Here is a 17767-nt window from a genome sequence, read left to right as displayed (position 1 = left end):
GAAGGAAGGAAGGAAGGAAGGAAGGAAGGAAGGAAGGAAGGAAGGAAGGAAGGAAAAAAATGTAAGCATTACTTCAACCTGCACAAACAAGTAGAGTCAACCAAAGATTTTAAAACAGCTCTTCAAAATTAATGGTGGACAACATTAAATTAGAGAATTCAGAATGAAACTTTTTTCATGGAGGTTCATAAAATAATGTACATATATAAACTATGAGAGGTTGTCTTTGTGCAAGAGGAACTTGTATGAGAAACAATGCATTGCATAGGTGAAAGAAGTCTATCTAAAACTCATTTTAAAATATCTATAAATAAATTACTGTGATCAAATGTTTCTACATATAAAAAAGCCACAGAAACATCTGTTTGTCTACTTCTAATAACTTATATTTAAATAAATGTTCACATCATTTAAGAGTACTACCAAAAGGTAACATGAAGATAAAATGTGAACTGACACACAAAGATGCCCCAAGAACCCTGATATAATTCCCTTGTAAACAGTCTGTTAAGTGCATAATTCAATCAGCGATGGGTGTAAAGAAAGTTGCTATAATTTCAAAGGCAAGGCAATGCTGTGAGATACTAAAATGAGGCTTTTTGATAATTCTATAAAGACAAAGAGGACTTTTTCTTTTTTATTGAAAATATTTTTAAAATATTCTGATTATGGTTTACATCCCAACTCCTCCCAAATCCTGCCCACTTCCCCATTCATCAAAACCCATACCCTTTCTCTCATTAGCATACAAAAAGGCAAATAAAATAATAACAAATAATAATAATAATACAATTAAAACAAGGAGCCAAAGAAAAAGCACAGTACATGTAAACACTGAGACACACATTTGAAAACACAGAAAACCAACAAAAACAAAATCAGAAATCATAACATATAAGCAAATGATGTCTAAGGTTAAAAGAAAAAAAAATGCCCAGACAAAACTCTGTGAGACAACAAAGCTCTAAAAGTACTACTGAATTTTTCTTTGTGTTGACCATCGACTGCTGGCCGTAAGATCTGTCCTAGTGTTCTGCTAAAGAAACAACAATAAAACGACTCCTAACAGCATTCTGCAATATTAATAAATTAGTGTCTTACTCAGCAATCGTCAGAGAAGCCATCATCAGAGAAATAGACAAAAACAAATACAGAGAAACCCAACCGGACCATATGCCGAGAGTATGCAACCTTGGAACACTCAGTCAAAAATAAGGTATCTCCATAAAATCCTTCCCTACGTGCTCTTAAGATCTTTGTGTCTCCTTTCCCACAGAGTTACCTGAGCCCTGAAGGGAAGGAAGACGTCAAGAAAACTTAGCTTTCTGGGCAAAAGTACTGACCTGCCAGTAAAATCACAGAGACTGAGGCAGTATGCCCAGGTCTAAACTAGATGGCATCACAGCAATGAGAGGTTGATACAGAAGTATGAAAGGCTGTTTACAAACTATTCACTTTTGATTTCAGACATCTTGACTTACGATTTAGCTGTAACATCAGTGATACCCAAGTACAGATACATACATTCAATTTATATCTAATTTCCTGTTCAAAAGATTAATCAAACCCACACTGAAACTGGCTCTATAAAAATATTTATGTGTTCCCTATTATATCCTAAGTCAGGAATATGGGTGGGATTTCCAAGGTGGGCAGAATTTTTTAATTTTAAAATGCCCTGAATAAAGAAATCAACAATAACAACACAACAGAAGTAAAATCAGATCTTAAGAGAGTAGGGGCAAGAAGGCATACAGCCTGTAGAAAAACAAACAAACAAACAAACAAACAAACAAACAAAAACAACTTAATGGTGGGTGGGGGCATCTCTGTAACAAGCTACAGACCTAAATGAAAATAGGCCTCTGGGAGGATATGAGGGGAAGGAACTCTAGATGAGACTACTAGTAGCAGGGGCCACAGAGACTGAAGATGACACCGTTTAACTAGGCAAGACTTTTAGTAGACGGAGGAGATCACCAACCCACCCACAAAAACCTCAATCCAAATCTTAACCTACCTACAAGACCTGCAGGGACAAAGATAGAACAAGTAGAACAGAGATTGAGGGACTGACTGTCCAACCAATGCCAGGCCCAACCCTCACACCCAAACCATGGAAGAAAGCTGACTGCTATCATTATTAATGAAACTCTGATATGCTTGCAGACAGGAGCCTACCAGAGCTATCCTCGTAGAGATCATAACCAGCAACAACTGGAAACAGATAATGAGACTCACAGCCAAACACTGGGGGCAGCATAGGGAGTCACCAGGAATGAGAGGGAGGAAGAAGGATAAATGAACCTAGAAGTGACAAGAGCTACACAAGAAGACCATGAAAGCCAATCAACCAGGGCCCAGAGGGGCCAATGGAGTCTGAAGCACCAACCAAGGACAATGAATGGTCTGGATCTAGGTCTTCTACTTATAAGTAGCTGATGGACACCTTAGACTTAATGTGAGCCCACTAGTTAGGAGAGTAAGGGATATACCTGACATTGACTATGTTGCATGCTTTTTGATCACTTCCCTGTGATAGAAATGACCTACAATGCCACAGGGAAGGAAGAAAAACTCAGTCCTCCTATGAACAGATAAGCTGGGGATATCTGGGTAGAGAAGCTTCCTTATTCTGAGGAAGGGCGGTGTGGGGGTAGAGGGAGGATGCAGGAGAGACAATGGAACTGGGAGAAGAGGGACCAACCTATGACTGATATGTAAATTAACTTAATTCTATTCATAACCAAACATTAGGCAGAGTACAGGAAATCATATGAAAGAAGAGAGAGTTAGTAAGACCAGGAGAGAACAGAAGCTCCACAAGGACCAAATATATCTGGGCACAGGGGCCTGTCTGAGACTGATTCTCCAACCAGGGACCATGCATGGATAAAACCTAGAATTCCTGCTCAGACATAGCCCATGGCAGCTCAGTATCCAAGTGGGTTCCCTAGTAAGGGAAACAGGGACTGTCTCTGGCTCTAACTCTATGGCTAGCTTTTTGACCTCATCAGCCTCCCCGAGGGAGGAGCAACCTAGCTGGACCACAGAGGAGGACATTGCAGCCAGTCCTGGTGAGACCTGATAAGCTAGGGTCAGATGGAAGGGGAGGAGGACCTCCCCTATAAGCGGACTTAAGAGGGGCAAGAAAGAGATGAGGGAGGGAGGGTGGATTTGGGAGGGAATAAGGGAGGGGGCTACAGCTGGGACACAAAGTAAATAAACTGTAATAATATAAAAAATAAATTAAAAAATACAAAATACAAAATTACATTAATATTTATACACAAATCCATAAACATACCACCAAACAGAAATCTAATACTGCTGATGGGAATTTCCTTAACAAGACAACACAAAAAACTATAAAACTTTGACTGAGAAGTGTGCTGAATTTCATAGACAATTTTTCTAGTATCAACTTGTTTTTAACTGATTTTGAAAATTTGTGAGAGGTAAATACATTTTGTGATCCTAAAATGATCTTAAATTCTGAGAAATAATACAATATTGTTGGGTAAAAGATTGTATTATTTAAATGTACATCCTTCATTAAATTATTCTAATGCTATATGTGGTAAAACGAAAATACTAGAAGACTTCATTGAACTCAAAAGTCTGTGGTAGACTCAGGCAATACCCATGCTTTACTAGATAGTGGCACAAAACTCAGATGTTCTAGTGAGCTCAATGACCTCATGATTCAAAAAAAAATTCTAGCCAAAACTACAGAGGGGGAATTATGCAAAGGTACATACTTTAGGTACACATACTTTAGAAACACAATTAAACAGATGGTAACAAAGAAAGCTGATTGAATTACAGAGCCTACCTCTCTGTGGAAGAGAGAAAGAAACACAAAGGCCAAACTAGCCAGTTTCCATTTTAGTAAATAAAATTGTGTTGGAATATAGTTACATCCACAGACTTATGTTTTGCCAATGGCTTTTTTTGTGCTGTAAGACCATTTGGAGTCTTCACAAAAATACTTTCTGCCTTTTATCCACAGGCAGTATTTTAGTTTAGGTTTTGATCTCATTCTTATATCAGTTTGTGCTTAACATACTATTAAAACCTTCTTCTTTGAAGAAGGTTTGAAGAAGTACACTGCTTTTCTTTATTGCAATTTATTAACTGTCAAAGTGCTTCATTTTATTGCAATTTTGTGTTATGTGTGTGTGTTGTATACCTACATGTTGAAGCTCTTCTGTTGCCCTTTCCATTTTTGTCTCTGCCTCACTTCCCTAATAATTACCATGATAATTTTATACTGTTTTATCTCACCTAAATGTGAAAGCATATAATATTAATCTGCTTATAATTAACAAGATGACAACATTTTTCTGAAAATGATATAATTTTATTCTTCCTTATTACTGAAAAATATTCTAAAATGTATGTGTAAGTGGTGTATGTGTAAATGGATGTGGGTGCATGCCAAAAAATGACACACTATATAAACCTAAGTGGAGAAACTGATTGTTTTAAGACAGGAAGTAAGCCCTTTGACTCGCAAAGGATACATACACTGTATGTTATCTCCAAGGCTATGAATTATGCAGACAATATGTATATAATTGAAAATAAGGATTAACCAGTACCTTTAACCTCAGACTTTACAGAAAAACACAGCAAGCCTATAGAGACTAGTGTGTTAAGAGATCCAAGAATAAACAAGATTTAAACTGATGTGCAGGAAAAGCAGAGAAGATAGGTTTTATGAGGCACACTGAAGCCTGACATAACAGCTCATGTCACTATAAAGAGTAAAGCCAGAAATGGACAATTTTCTAGATAGATTCCATCTACCAAAATTGAGTCAACACCAGGTAGAAAGCTGTATATCCCCCAAGGAAAATGAAGCAGCCATCAACATCCTCCCTTCCAAAAAAAAGCCCTGGGCCAGATGGTTTCAGCGCAGATTTCTACCAGACCTTCAAAGAAGAGCTAACTCCAATTCTCTTCAAATTACTCCACAAAATAGAAACAAAAGGAACATTACCAAACTCATTCTACAAAGCCATAGTCACCTTGATATCTAAACCACACAAAGACCCAAAAAAAGAGAACTTCAGACCTATCTCTCTTATGAACATTGATGCAAAAACACTCAATAAAATACTTACAAACTGAATACAAGAACACATAAAAGATACCATCCACCATGACCAAGTAGGCTTCATTCCAGGCATGCAAGGCTGGTTCAATATATAGAAATTCGTCAATGTAATCTACTACATAAACAAACTGAAGGAAAAAAACCACATGATCATGTCCCTAGATGCCGAAAAAGCATTTGACAAAATCCAACACCCATTCATGTTTACAGTCTTGGAGAGATCAGGGATACAGGGCACATGCCTAAACATAGTAAAGGCAATATACAGCAAGCCTATAGCCAACATCAAACTCAATGGAGAGAAACTTAAAATCAATCCCATTGAAATCAGGGATAAGGCAAGGCTGCCCACTCTCTCTATATCTCTTCAACATAGCACTTGAAGTACTAGCTAGAGCAAAAAGACAAGTAAGAGAGATCGAGGGGATACAAATCAGAAAGTTTCACTATTCACAGATGATATGATAGTGTACCTGTGTAACCCCAAAAACTCAACCAGGGAACTCCTTCAGCTGATAAACTCCTTCAGCAAAGTGGCTAGATACAAAATTAACTCAAAAAAATCAGAAGTCCTCTGGTAGACCAAAGACAAAAGGGCCAAGAAAGAAATCAGGGAAACAACACCCTTCACAATAGCCACTAATAACATAAAGTACCTTGGGGTGACTCTAAACAAGCAGGTGAAAGAACTGTTTGAAAAAAACTTCAAGTCTCTGAAGAAAGAAATTGAAGAAGCCATCAGAAGATGGAAAGATCTCCTATGCTCATGGATTGACAGGATTAACATTGTGAAAGTGGCCATCCTGCCAAAAGCAATCTACAGATTCAATGCAATTCCCATCAAGATACCAACACAATTCTTTACAGACCTTGAAAGAAAAATTCTCAACTTCATATGGAGAAACAAAATACCCAGTTTCCAAAACAATCCTGTACAACAACAGATTCTCTGGAGGTGTCTCCATCCCTGAATTCAAGTTGTACTACAGAGCAATAGTAATAAAAACTGCTTGGTATTGGCATAGAAACAGAAAGGTGGATCAAGGGAACCAAATAGAAAACCCAGAAATAAAACCACACACCTATGAATACCTGAGTTTTGACAAAGAAGCCAAACCATTCAATGGAAAAAAAGACAGCATCTTCAACAAATGATACTGGTCCAAGTGGATGTCTACATGCAGAAAAATGCAAATAGATCCATATTTATCACCCTGCACAAAACTAAAGTCTAAGTGGATCAAAGACCGCAATATAAAACCAGATACACTAAATCGGTTAGAAGAAAAAGTGGGTAAGAGCCTAGAACTCATTGGCACAGGAGACAACTTCCTGAACAGCACACCATCAACACAGGCCCTAAGAGCAACAATCAATAAATGGGACCTCATGAAACTAAAAAGCTTCTGTAAAACAAAAGTCACTGTTGTCAGAACAAAATGACAGAGTCTCGCCTGGGAAAGGATTTTCACCAACCCTACATCTGACAGAAGGCTGATATCCGGAATATATAAAGAACTAAAGAAGTTAAAATGCAATAATTCAAGCAACCCAATTAAAAAATGGGATATGGAGCTAAACAGAGAATTCTCTGTAGAAGAATATAGAATGGCAGAGAAACACATAAAGAGATGCTCAACATCAGAGAGATGCAAATCAAAATGACCCTGAGATTTTACCTTACACCAAGCAGAATGGCTAAGATGAAAAACTGAAGTGACAACACAGGCTGGAGAGGTTGTGGGGAAAGGGGAACCCTCCTTCATTGCAGGTGGGAATGTAAACTTGTACAACCACTATGGAAATCAACCTGGCACTTTCTCAGACAATCAGGTATTCTGCTTCCACAAGATCCAAGTATACCACTCCTAGGCATATATCCAAAAGATGTTAAAGTACACAACAAGGACATTTGCTCAACCATGTTTGTAGCAGCTTTTTTCATAAAAGCCAGAATCTGGAAACAACCTGAATGTCCATCAATGCAGGAATCGATACAGAAATTGTGGTTCTTTTACACAATGGAATACTACTTAGCAATTACAAACAAGAAAATCATGAATTTTGCAGGCAAATCGTGGAAGCTAGAAAAGATCATCCTGAGTGAGATATCCCAGGCACACATGGTATACACTCACTTATAAGAGGAGACTAGACCTATAAGATAGGATAAACATACTAAAATCTGTACAACTAAAGAAGATAAACAAGAAAGAGGACCAGGGGCAAAATGAGCAATACTCACCTAGAAAGACAAAGGGGATCGACATTGTAAGTAGGAGAAGACAAGTTAACAGGACAGGAGCCTACCACAGAGGGCCTCTGAAATACTCTACCTAGCAGTGTTTCAAAGTAGATGCTGAGACCCATAACCACACCTTTGGCAGAGTGCAGGGAATCATATAAAAGAAGGAAGAGTTAGTATGACCTAGAGGGGACAGAAGTCCCACAAGGTCCAAATATATCAGGGCATGGGGGTCTTCTCTCAGACTGTTTTTCCAACCACAGAACATGCATGGATATAACCTATAAACCCTGCACAGACATAGCCCATGGTAGCTCTGTATCCAAGTGGGTTCCTTAGTAAGGGGGACAGAAATTATTTCTGACATGAACTCCATGACTGGCTCATTGAGCTCTCCCTCCCCCCTGAGGGAGGAGCAGCCTTACTAGTTCAAAGATAAGGACATTGTAGCTAGTCTTGAAGATCCCTGATAAGCTAGGGTCAGTTAAAAGGAGAGGAGGACCTCCCCTATCAGTGGACTCGGAAGTGGGCAGAGAGGCGATGAGGGAGAGTGTGGGCTTACAGCTGGGATACAAGTGAATGTATAAAATTATTTAAAAATAAAAATAAAGAGTAAAGCCAGGAAAATGCAAGTCATAACCCAGGCAACAAACTATCTAGTGGTAATTAAAACCAGTGAGGAAGAAGCTCACAGGTATTCTCTACCTGCTAAAAAGAAGACAGAAACTTAGACAGAAAATGGATGAGAAAGCTATTAGCACTAAGAACATACTATTTACCTGTCAAATACATTCATACCTTTGACCACTTGTCATAAATGTTCATTCATTTAGTCATCACCCATCAAATCATCTCAAGCATTGTTTATATGTAAGAAAATGTAAGGACCTGAGGAAAATATGACAATCATTGTCTAACTGTGTAAATCACTGTTAGGTGAGGAAGACAGATTATGTAAATATGTACAGTCACAAAAGCTAAGAAAGGAACAGTGACAAATAGGAACAGGCCTATTCAAAATTGGCAGAGGAAGAAGAAAGATGGAGAAGATTCAGAGAAAGCTCCCTCAAAGAGGCAGTAACTGAATAGAAATTTTGAGACTGAACTGGGACTAAGCAGATACAGAAAGAACGAGAACACATATGTTAAGAATTGTATGAATAAGTGTAATTAATAAAATTAAAAAAAAGAATTGTCAACATTAAAAAAAAAAAAAACAGCATGTGCAAAAACATAATCACCATGAGAATCAGGGAGAAAAAAAGAGACCGGAAGGCCTGAGCAAATGGAGAGGGCCATATGTGGAAGGGATCATAAGACTGCTTAAAGACTGAAATGACAGCATCCAAACATTTGGCATGTAAACTAAGAAACCTTCACAATTATTTCACACTCCTATAGAGCATACATTCTATAAAGTTCTATATCAATAATCATACTTAACAAAAATGCTTACATTTAACATGATAGCCACCACTCCAAAACATTTTTCTGAAAATCCAATTTCTTCCTTATTACTGAAAAATATCCCAGAGTGTATGTGTATGTGCATATATGCAGCACTTTGTTCACCCACTCATCTGCTGATGAGTTTATGTGTTGCTTCTCTAATTTGGCTTTGTTAGCAATGTGAAAGTAAACATGGACATCAGCTGCCTCTGTGGTAAGCCCAGATTAAGACATATATCTAGCAATGGCATAGCTGAATCATAAAATATTCCATTTTTAACTTTCAGGAAGGAACCTCTGAACTGATTCCTGTAGTGACTAAATTAATGTACATTCTCAACACTATATTACCATTCCTTTCAGTGAACTCATGTGAAATTTGTTCATGTCTTATGGCTGATAAAAATTCTGAAGGATCATGACAAGTACCTTCTTTGTCATTATTTTCTAAATACTGTATTTATATAACATTTATATTCTATTAGTTAGCATATAAAAGAAAAAGCTAATTCTGATTGAGATAAGATATAATTCCAGGGTGGTTTGGATTTGGCTACAGATTCTGAAAATGTTTTTATGTGCTTGTTAGCCTATATACTTCAACACTTTAACTTTAAAAGTATCTGTCCCGTTCATTTGCCTACTTACTAATTGGATTGGTTTTTTTCTGACATGCTGCTTACATTGTTTATATATTTTACATGTTAATACTCCCCCTCCCTTCCTGTGTACACATAGTGAAGATTTTCTGATTCCGTAGCAGTTTCTTCACTCTGCTGACTGTTGCTTTCGCTGTGCAAACCCTTTTTTAATTTTATGTGACCGTATTTATCAGTTGTTTCTGTTATTTCTAGGCTACTCAGGGTCCTGAGTTATAGGTCCTGGCAGAAGCTTTTTAACCTCATATTGTTCAAGGGCTCCTGCTATTCCTGGGATGCGGATACTTGGAGTCTTTTGGAGTCAAAGGTTGTCTTCTTAACCTCAACTGTTTCAAAGTTTCAAGCCTTACATCTCTCATCCATGTAGCTGAATTAAACCAGGGTGAGGAACGGGTATCTATTTTGGTTTTGTGTGTATGTGTATTCAGTTTTTACTAGCAACATTTGTTAAAGGAGTTGCCATTCTTTCTGAAGTATATTTTAAATGCCTTTCAGGAAATTCAAACTGCTTTAGTTATGTAGGGTCATCATTGGGTCTTCTATTCTATTCCGTGGGCCTAGGTATCTAGTCACGTGCCAGTGGCATGCTGATTTATAAATAACTGTAAAAACTTTTAGAGTGTTCTTCTTTGATAATATCATGGTAAGGCATTTTAAAATTAGTCTTTCAAACTCTTCATCTCCACTTTCAACTGTGGCTAATGACTCAGTGGCACACAGGCTGATATCACTTGACATCACATCTCTATTACAGTTGTAAATTTGTGCACCCCTTTGCTTCCATAGTATCTGCCTACACATACTTACTGTCTGGATAATTACAAGTCTTCAAATATCTGTATTGAATGCATTAGCACAAGTTCCCTCTACATTATAGTATTTATTGAATGACAGTAACAGAGTTCTCCTCTTATGCACTAATGAAAGCTCATTGGTGAATCCCCTTCAAGAAGTCTATTAAGGAACCCTCATTCCTAACCCCACTGGCTGACTAACCTGAGCTTACTAAGTGCATCACTGTGCACATGGCTGACACTGGTCTCTAGTTCCTATAGCTTCTTTCTGTCCTAGTATACATTCATCCTTATGATACTGCCTTTTGACATGACAAATGAGATTCTGCCACTACAGTACTGGATAAATGGTAATGAAAAAGAATAAAACAGAAACTTAAGAAATGAAATCTCAACATCATGTTAAATTATTTTTTAATTTTACAATAAAAACCTATTACTGAAAAAAAAAAAAAACCATGAGTGGGCCAAATGTGTAATTTAAAATGGTAAACTGTAGGTCACTGCCAAAATGCTACAGCAATAGTAAACTGGCATTATAGAAAAAGGAATAGTCTAAAACACACACACACACACACACACACACACACACAGACCTGTGTGTTACATGGACATTGAATCTCTCATAAAAAAAAAAAAACCGTGATTTATAAAGACTTCATTTATCAATATTAATACGAAGTGAACAGAATCTTAGACAGGAATAAGTACAGAGAATATCCCAACAATTTATCCTCCCAAACTTGACTTAAAAGTTCATATTTAAAGGCATTCCTAAAAACAAAAATGCAAAATGAAGAAAGCCTGATATAACTGCACTTACCAGAATGGTGGCAGTAGTCCATAGAGTGGGGAACTTGGATGGTAAAGGCTATCAAATCTGGAGCGAGAAGAGATTCAGGCTTTCTACTTTCATTAAGCCACTTGGTGCAATGAAGGTCTCTAGTGTCCGAAGGACCCTGAAGTAAAGGAACCAACCTTTCTTTTCCACTGTCACCTGAATAGAAATATTGATTGAAAAAATTTTTTAAAGGAAGAAAAATTTTTAAATAATATTTCTTATGTAAAATACAGTAGTTTGGGAATGCTTTATCTGAAAATATACCACTAAAATAATGGTTCAATAATAGTTGTCACTTTAATCGTCTATCTAGTTAATAATCTATAAAGAGTCTGATAAAGCTATTTTAGATTTTAAAATTCAGTTTTGACATTTTGCTAATGAGTGTAGGACATGTTCAGAACAAAATGAAATTATATCGAGATACACATCAGCAAAATATGTACTATGATATGATGGAATTTAGGTTTGCTGAAAGAACTGAAAATAGCTTAAGAAGAACATTATAAAACAAACTACTGCAAGACAAGAGGAATAGTTACAACCAAACTTTTGTAACACTCAAATTTTGTTTTTAAATCTACTGTGCTAACATCTTAACTCAATATTAATTTAATTATCATGCATAATTCACATTTCTGTCAAAACTGCAAGAATACTCTTAATTTTTCTTTACAACTTCTGTTAAAACTATGCAAAGCTGTTCACCTTAAATGAAATATAATTGGTTAAAGTCAGTAAGTATCATCCCTGCACTGTTAAAAATATTAAGTATAAATAAAACAATGAAAAGCTCTGATTCATAGGAACAATGAGTAAATTCTTGTTTCAGCAAATGCTCCTTGTAAAAGGAAAGGCCGATTCTCCTACACAGGCAATAAAGTTTTACACGGTCCAGCTGCACATACCTGGGGCTTTGGCACAAATTTTTATTGATCCCATGGTCCCAGAGGCACATTTGACCAATGATGTGCTGCAGTACTTCAGTTCAACATTCTGGATTGAGCCCTCAAGAGTTGGCAGGGGATTCTTAGATTTCACACCTAATAAAAGAAAACTGCAAATGTACTAGCTGATTGAATTTAAATAATTTTATACTCCTTCACCAAGGTATTTAAAGTTAATTATACTTCAATTATCTACCTCAGATGTTCTTACAGTATTTGTGTTATGTTTCAGAGTTCAGTATTTAAAAGGTAAAAGGATGCAATTTAAAAATAAATAGGCTGAATTCTCATAACTATACTTATGATCAAATCTTGATTAGTAGGAGTCAAAACGAAACTGAATGCATAAATCATACATAAAACTCAAGAGTTTAAAAATCATATTTAGTTTGAGAATACACAAAATAAACCTGAGTAAACAGAAATAAAACCGTCCAAGATAGTTTGTAACTTAAAATACAATCACTTATAAACAAAACAAAACAAAACAAAATACCCAAAAGATTTTTAGCAAACAAAAAAGGAGCTTTCAGTATTTCTAGTTCATGATACTTATTAATATAAAATAGTTGAGAAACTTTTTTAAATTTATGATCAACTCTAATTAAGGGCATGAAAGGAAGGAGAGGATTATACAAGCAGAGGCACCTACTGACTATAATTCTGACAAGGAAAGGGTGAAAGAGAGAAAAAGAAAAGATGAAGTATTATCTCTCATGATTAAGATTTACTATATAAACGGAATCGGTCTGCACAAAAGATCATAATGCTGATATTGCCATTCTCATTTCTGATGCATAAACTAAAGGTGCGAACTAAATTTCATAGAAGGGTTTGTAATCAGTTAACATTTACTGAGTACTTGCACTATATTATGCATACAAATGAGTTCGATCTTCACAAGAAAATATAATATAAAGGACTATCCTAATTGTACAAATGAGAATATCATGAATTTCAGGTGCTAACTAAGTTCTACACAAACCTAGGTGTTAAAACTAGGCGTTACATCTGTTCGAGAATAATTTTGTCTTCCTATATATTTTGCGTATATTCAGAAACATCCAGGAATATCATTTTCCTTCTGTTCCTTGTCTCAAATTTTAGTGAAGCATAAAGTATTATCTTTCATATTTGAAGACTTTAATTTTATATAATTTTAAAAATAAACTATGACTTACTAGTTTTGTTCTCTAAAGTCTCATTTCCACCTATAGTGTGTGTTCATGAATACCTATTGTCTCTCAAAAAAATTATGAAAGATTTCCTGATCAATGGTCAAGAATTTAACATGTAAATGATTCCAAAATAACTAAGAGAACAGGTTGAAGATTTTCCCAAATATTAACCCTTGTTTCTGAAAGAACTCTTAACTTTCTAACCTTCAACTTTGTCATTGTGCAGAGGAATCTAAGAAGAAAGAATCTTAATTGAGAATATGCCTCCATTAAGACTGGCCTACAGGTAATTCCTGATGCAGGTGAGGCCACCCACGGACTACTGATACTTCCTTAACTCTGAAAGGAAGCAGGCTAAGCAAGCCCTGAGAAGCAAGTTCATAGGCAATGTTCCTCCATGATCTCTGCTTCAGTTCCTTCATCCAGGTTCCTTCTCTGATTCAGTCCCTGTCCTGACTTCCCTTAGTTATGGACTGCTAGCATGAAGTGTAAGCAAAATAATCCCTTTCTGTCCTAAGTTGCTTTTGTTCATGGTGTTTTCCACAGCAGTAAAGACTCTAAGGCACTCATTATATAACTGTGTGTCAATTAATTGTTAATTTGACATGTTTAGCTTATGTTGAGTTTATAGTAGTCATCCTCAGAACAGAAGCTGAACTAAGCTCTGGAACAGATTTAAAGAGTGTGTGAAGCTGATAAAGTGGTATCCAAATGTTATGTATTTTTAAGGTTTTCAAATTCCATGACTGAAAACATTTTAATAATAGAAAATGAATGACAGCATCACAGTGCTAGCAGTGTAGGTATCACGGCATCTGGCACTGACTGAACACTTAATTGTGTCTAGTTTTTTATTCATCTCATGCAAAAAAAAAAAGAAAGTTATCACTATTTTCATTTTTCATAGAAGAAAACAAATTCTCAGAGAAATACAGAGTTGGCAAAAAAAAAAAAAAACAGAAAATGGCTAAATTTGAACCATATTTTTCCTTATTAGAAAGGATGCATGCTGGAGATATTGGTCACTGGGTAAAAGAGTCAGCTATACAAGCTTGAGAATCTGACACCCAAGTAAAAAGCTGATGTAGCCACAAGTCCATCCCAACACTGTAGATTTTGAAGAAGAGAGAACCTCTAAAAATTTCTGGGTCCAAACAAGCCTACCTCCAGGTTCAGTGAGAGAGCCTATTCCAAAAGAACAGAGTAAAGAGTTAAACAGTACAGCATGTGATATCCTCTTCTGACCTCCACAAACATGCACACGTGTTCATGCACACATATACACACGCATACACACACAGGATGTTGAGCTCTTCTATATATTCAACACTACTGGACTTTGAAAGATGTTACACTCAGGATATAATTTCCCTTAATCCGAACATTATCATGGCAAAAAAAAAAGGGGGGGGGGACATAAAACAAAACCCTCCACTGCTTCTCAAACCTTGTAGGCTAACAATCTACACCAAATCATTTAAAAGCATAAGAATCCTACAGAGTTGTGTCTTGCCAAGTGACCACAGCTTTTATAATGAAGATGGTGTCTGTTACATGCAAAAAGTAGAGTTCCTTCAATGATAGCTCATTGGAAGAGCTCTTGCTAGACAGATATATGTGGCCCTAGGTTTAATCCTCAGTACTGGTTAGAGAAGGGGGGAAAATCATCTAAGAAAAAATTCAAGAATATTTCCCAAAACTGAACAGAAGAAGATCAATAAGGCTTATCAAATAAAAATACATGCACATATTTCTGCCAGTTTATGTCTATATTAAAATAGCTCTGCAAAAACTTCTGAGATAAGACCAAAACAAAGATAACACTATACTCGTAAGAATAAAAAGAGAAAACATTCAAAGGCTAAATAACAAAAAATGGCATCAAACATCTCAACAGCTCTAATGAGAGAACAAGAAGAAAAGTAAGCAATGCTCTGAAAAATAAATATAAAAAAATAAATCTATAAAATAAATCCATAGAAAAATAAATCTCAATCTAAAAATCTATGCCCAGCCAAATTATCAATCACACATAAAGATGTTCTGGCTATTTTTTTATATAATTTTTAATTTTTTATATTAATCACAGGTTATTTACTTTGGATCCCAACCATAGCCCCTCCCTCATTCCCTCCCAACCCCACCCTCTCTCCCTCATCTCCTCCCTGCCCCTTTCTAAGTCCACTGATAGGGGACTTAGGGGAGGTCCTCCTCTCCTTCCATCTGATCCGAGCTTATCAGGTATCTTCAACTGCCAACTTAGCATGTCCCAGAATCACCTGAGAAGAGAGTCATAATGAGCAATGATCTAGATCAGGCTGGCTGGTGGGTATATCTGAGGATAGGGATAGTTGTCTTCAGTATTAATTGATATAAAAGATCCAGGACACTATGGTTGGCTCCTAGACTAGTGTGCAGTTGGGACCTAGAGTAGAAATAGTTAGCTGAGCACAAGCAAGAAGGTTGCAGACCTGATGCTTTAAAGTTCCAGTAATAAACAATAACGTAGGATTGTAATCCATATATAAACCTTTCTCCCCTAAGTTGTTCTTTAAGAGGAGGGAGTAGGAAAGTGCACTAAAAGAAAAAAAAAATCATTCTAAAATTAAGGCATGCGCTTGGCATTTCTATGTTATAGAAAATATGTAAGGGAACACTAATGAAGCAAGAAAAAAAAGACATACAAATTCTGACTATTAAAGTTATAAAAGAAAAATTTCAATAATTGCATGTATGTAACACTATATATAATCTTAATATGCTTTCATTGGATACAGAGTTAAGCAAAAAATATGATGTAATATGCTCAAAAATTTAGGAGAAAAGAAAAACAGATCATATTGGTCTTAAAAACTACGTCCTTGGTAGCAAAGACAGTAACATTGCCTCACATGGAAGGGAAGGATGGAGGGAGGAATGGAGGAAAGAAGGGAGGGAAGAAGGGGGGGAGAGACAGATACAGAGACAAAGACAGAGAGAGAATATTAAAGATCCAAAAGAGCTGATTTACAGTGGGGAGATGGCCTTAGATAACTCAGGTAAACCTGGTGTGATATGACAAATCCTTAGAGACAAAAAGGAAGAGAGAAAGAGACATGAAGTCACAATCACTTTCAGAGAAGTATGATACTCAGGATGATGGAAGCAGATGCTGAGACTCACAGCCAATTTTTGGGCAGAGCACAGGGGATCTTATGTAGGAAGAAAGGGTGGGAATAGAGGAACATGGAGGGAACAGGAGCCCCACAATGAGACAACAAAGCTAAGAGATCTGAGCCCATGGGTTCCTGAAGAGACTGATAGACCAACAGAGAACCATGCATGGAGAAAACCTAGAACCCCTGCTCAGAAGTGGCCTATTGGCAGCTCAGTCTCTGAGTGAGGGGGGCAGGAACTCTATCATGAACTCAGTTGCCTGCTCTTTGATCATTTGCTCCTGGTAATGCAGCCTTGCCAGGCCATGGAAGAAGAGGATCCAGGTAGTCCTGATGAGACTTGACAAGCTATGGGCAGATGGCAATAGTGGAGAACTCCTATTTCAGTGAACTCTGAGAAAGGAATGGGGGGACAAGGGAACGAGGGTAGGACCAGGGGGAGTTGAGGGAGGGGGCTTCAATTAGGATATATAATGGAATAAATTGTGAAGAAAGAAATTAAAATAAAAATTAAAAAGAAGAATGATACTGATGCCTCTGAAGACAGGGAAGGGGACCATGAGGCAAAAATAGCTGATGCTTCTGAAAACTAGAAAAGGCAAAGATGGCCTATCCCTAAAGTCACCAGATAGCAGACCTACTATCTTTATATACTATAGAACTGCAAGAACAAAAAAATGTGCTGTAGGGCTATAGAAATGGTACAGGAGTTTGGGAAGACATAGGCTATTTCTTGCAGCCAGCTCCAAGGGAGCCAATGTCTTTGGTCTCCTCGGGCACCAACACTCATGTATACATGTACTTCTATTTGTAATTTTTAAAAACAGGAAGTATCTTTACAGTCATGAAAAAACTTTAATCATAAAAAAAAAATGTATAGTGACATTGCAGCCAGGCCTGAAGAGACTTGATAAGCCAGGGTCAGATGGAAGGGGAGGAGGTCCTCCCCTATTAGTGGACTTGGAAAGGAGCAGGGAGAAGATGAGGGACAGAGGGTGGGATTGGGAGGGAAGGAGGGAGGGAGCTACAGCTGGGATACAAAGTGAATAACCTGTGATTAATATAAAAAATAAATTAATTTAAAAAACAAAACAAAAAATGTAGAGTGGGAAATAATTAGGTTAGAACTAGATTTTATAGTTGAATGAGTAATGTTCAGAATATACACAGAATTACCAAACTCATCAAGAAACAATCTGCTTCAAAATGGATAAATGGACAAATGGCCTCACGAAGTGGTCCACATCTGTAATCCAAGCACTTAGGAGGCAGAGGCAGGAGCATGGTCTCAAATTCAAGGTCAAGCTGATATAGTTATTAGCAAGTTCCAAGCTAGCTAGTTCTTTACACCAAGATCCTGTTTCTAAAGTGGGAACA

The 17767-nt window shown here is 36.8% G+C and overlaps 1 protein-coding gene across 1 annotated transcript in view; it reads right to left on the bottom strand.

Annotated features, from left to right (window-relative positions):
• Vps13b (vacuolar protein sorting 13 homolog B) overlaps window positions 1-17767 on the bottom strand; it is a 563330-nt gene that overhangs the window by 396275 nt on the left and 149288 nt on the right. The window contains exons 18-19 of the mRNA XM_055622389.1: window positions 12019-12153; window positions 11093-11266 (exon numbers count right to left, since the gene is read on the bottom strand). Of these exons, the coding sequence (XP_055478364.1) occupies window positions 11093-11266; window positions 12019-12153 (309 nt within the window). The remainder of the gene's footprint in view (window positions 1-11092; window positions 11267-12018; window positions 12154-17767) is intronic.

This window comes from Psammomys obesus, unplaced genomic scaffold, assembly GCF_907164565.1.
Source record: "Psammomys obesus unplaced genomic scaffold, mPsaObe1.curated_primary_1811, whole genome shotgun sequence".
In the NCBI taxonomy this organism is placed as follows: domain Eukaryota; kingdom Metazoa; phylum Chordata; class Mammalia; order Rodentia; family Muridae; genus Psammomys; species Psammomys obesus.
Note: the sequence above shows the minus strand (reverse complement) of the source record. Positions and strands in the feature narration are given on the sequence as shown.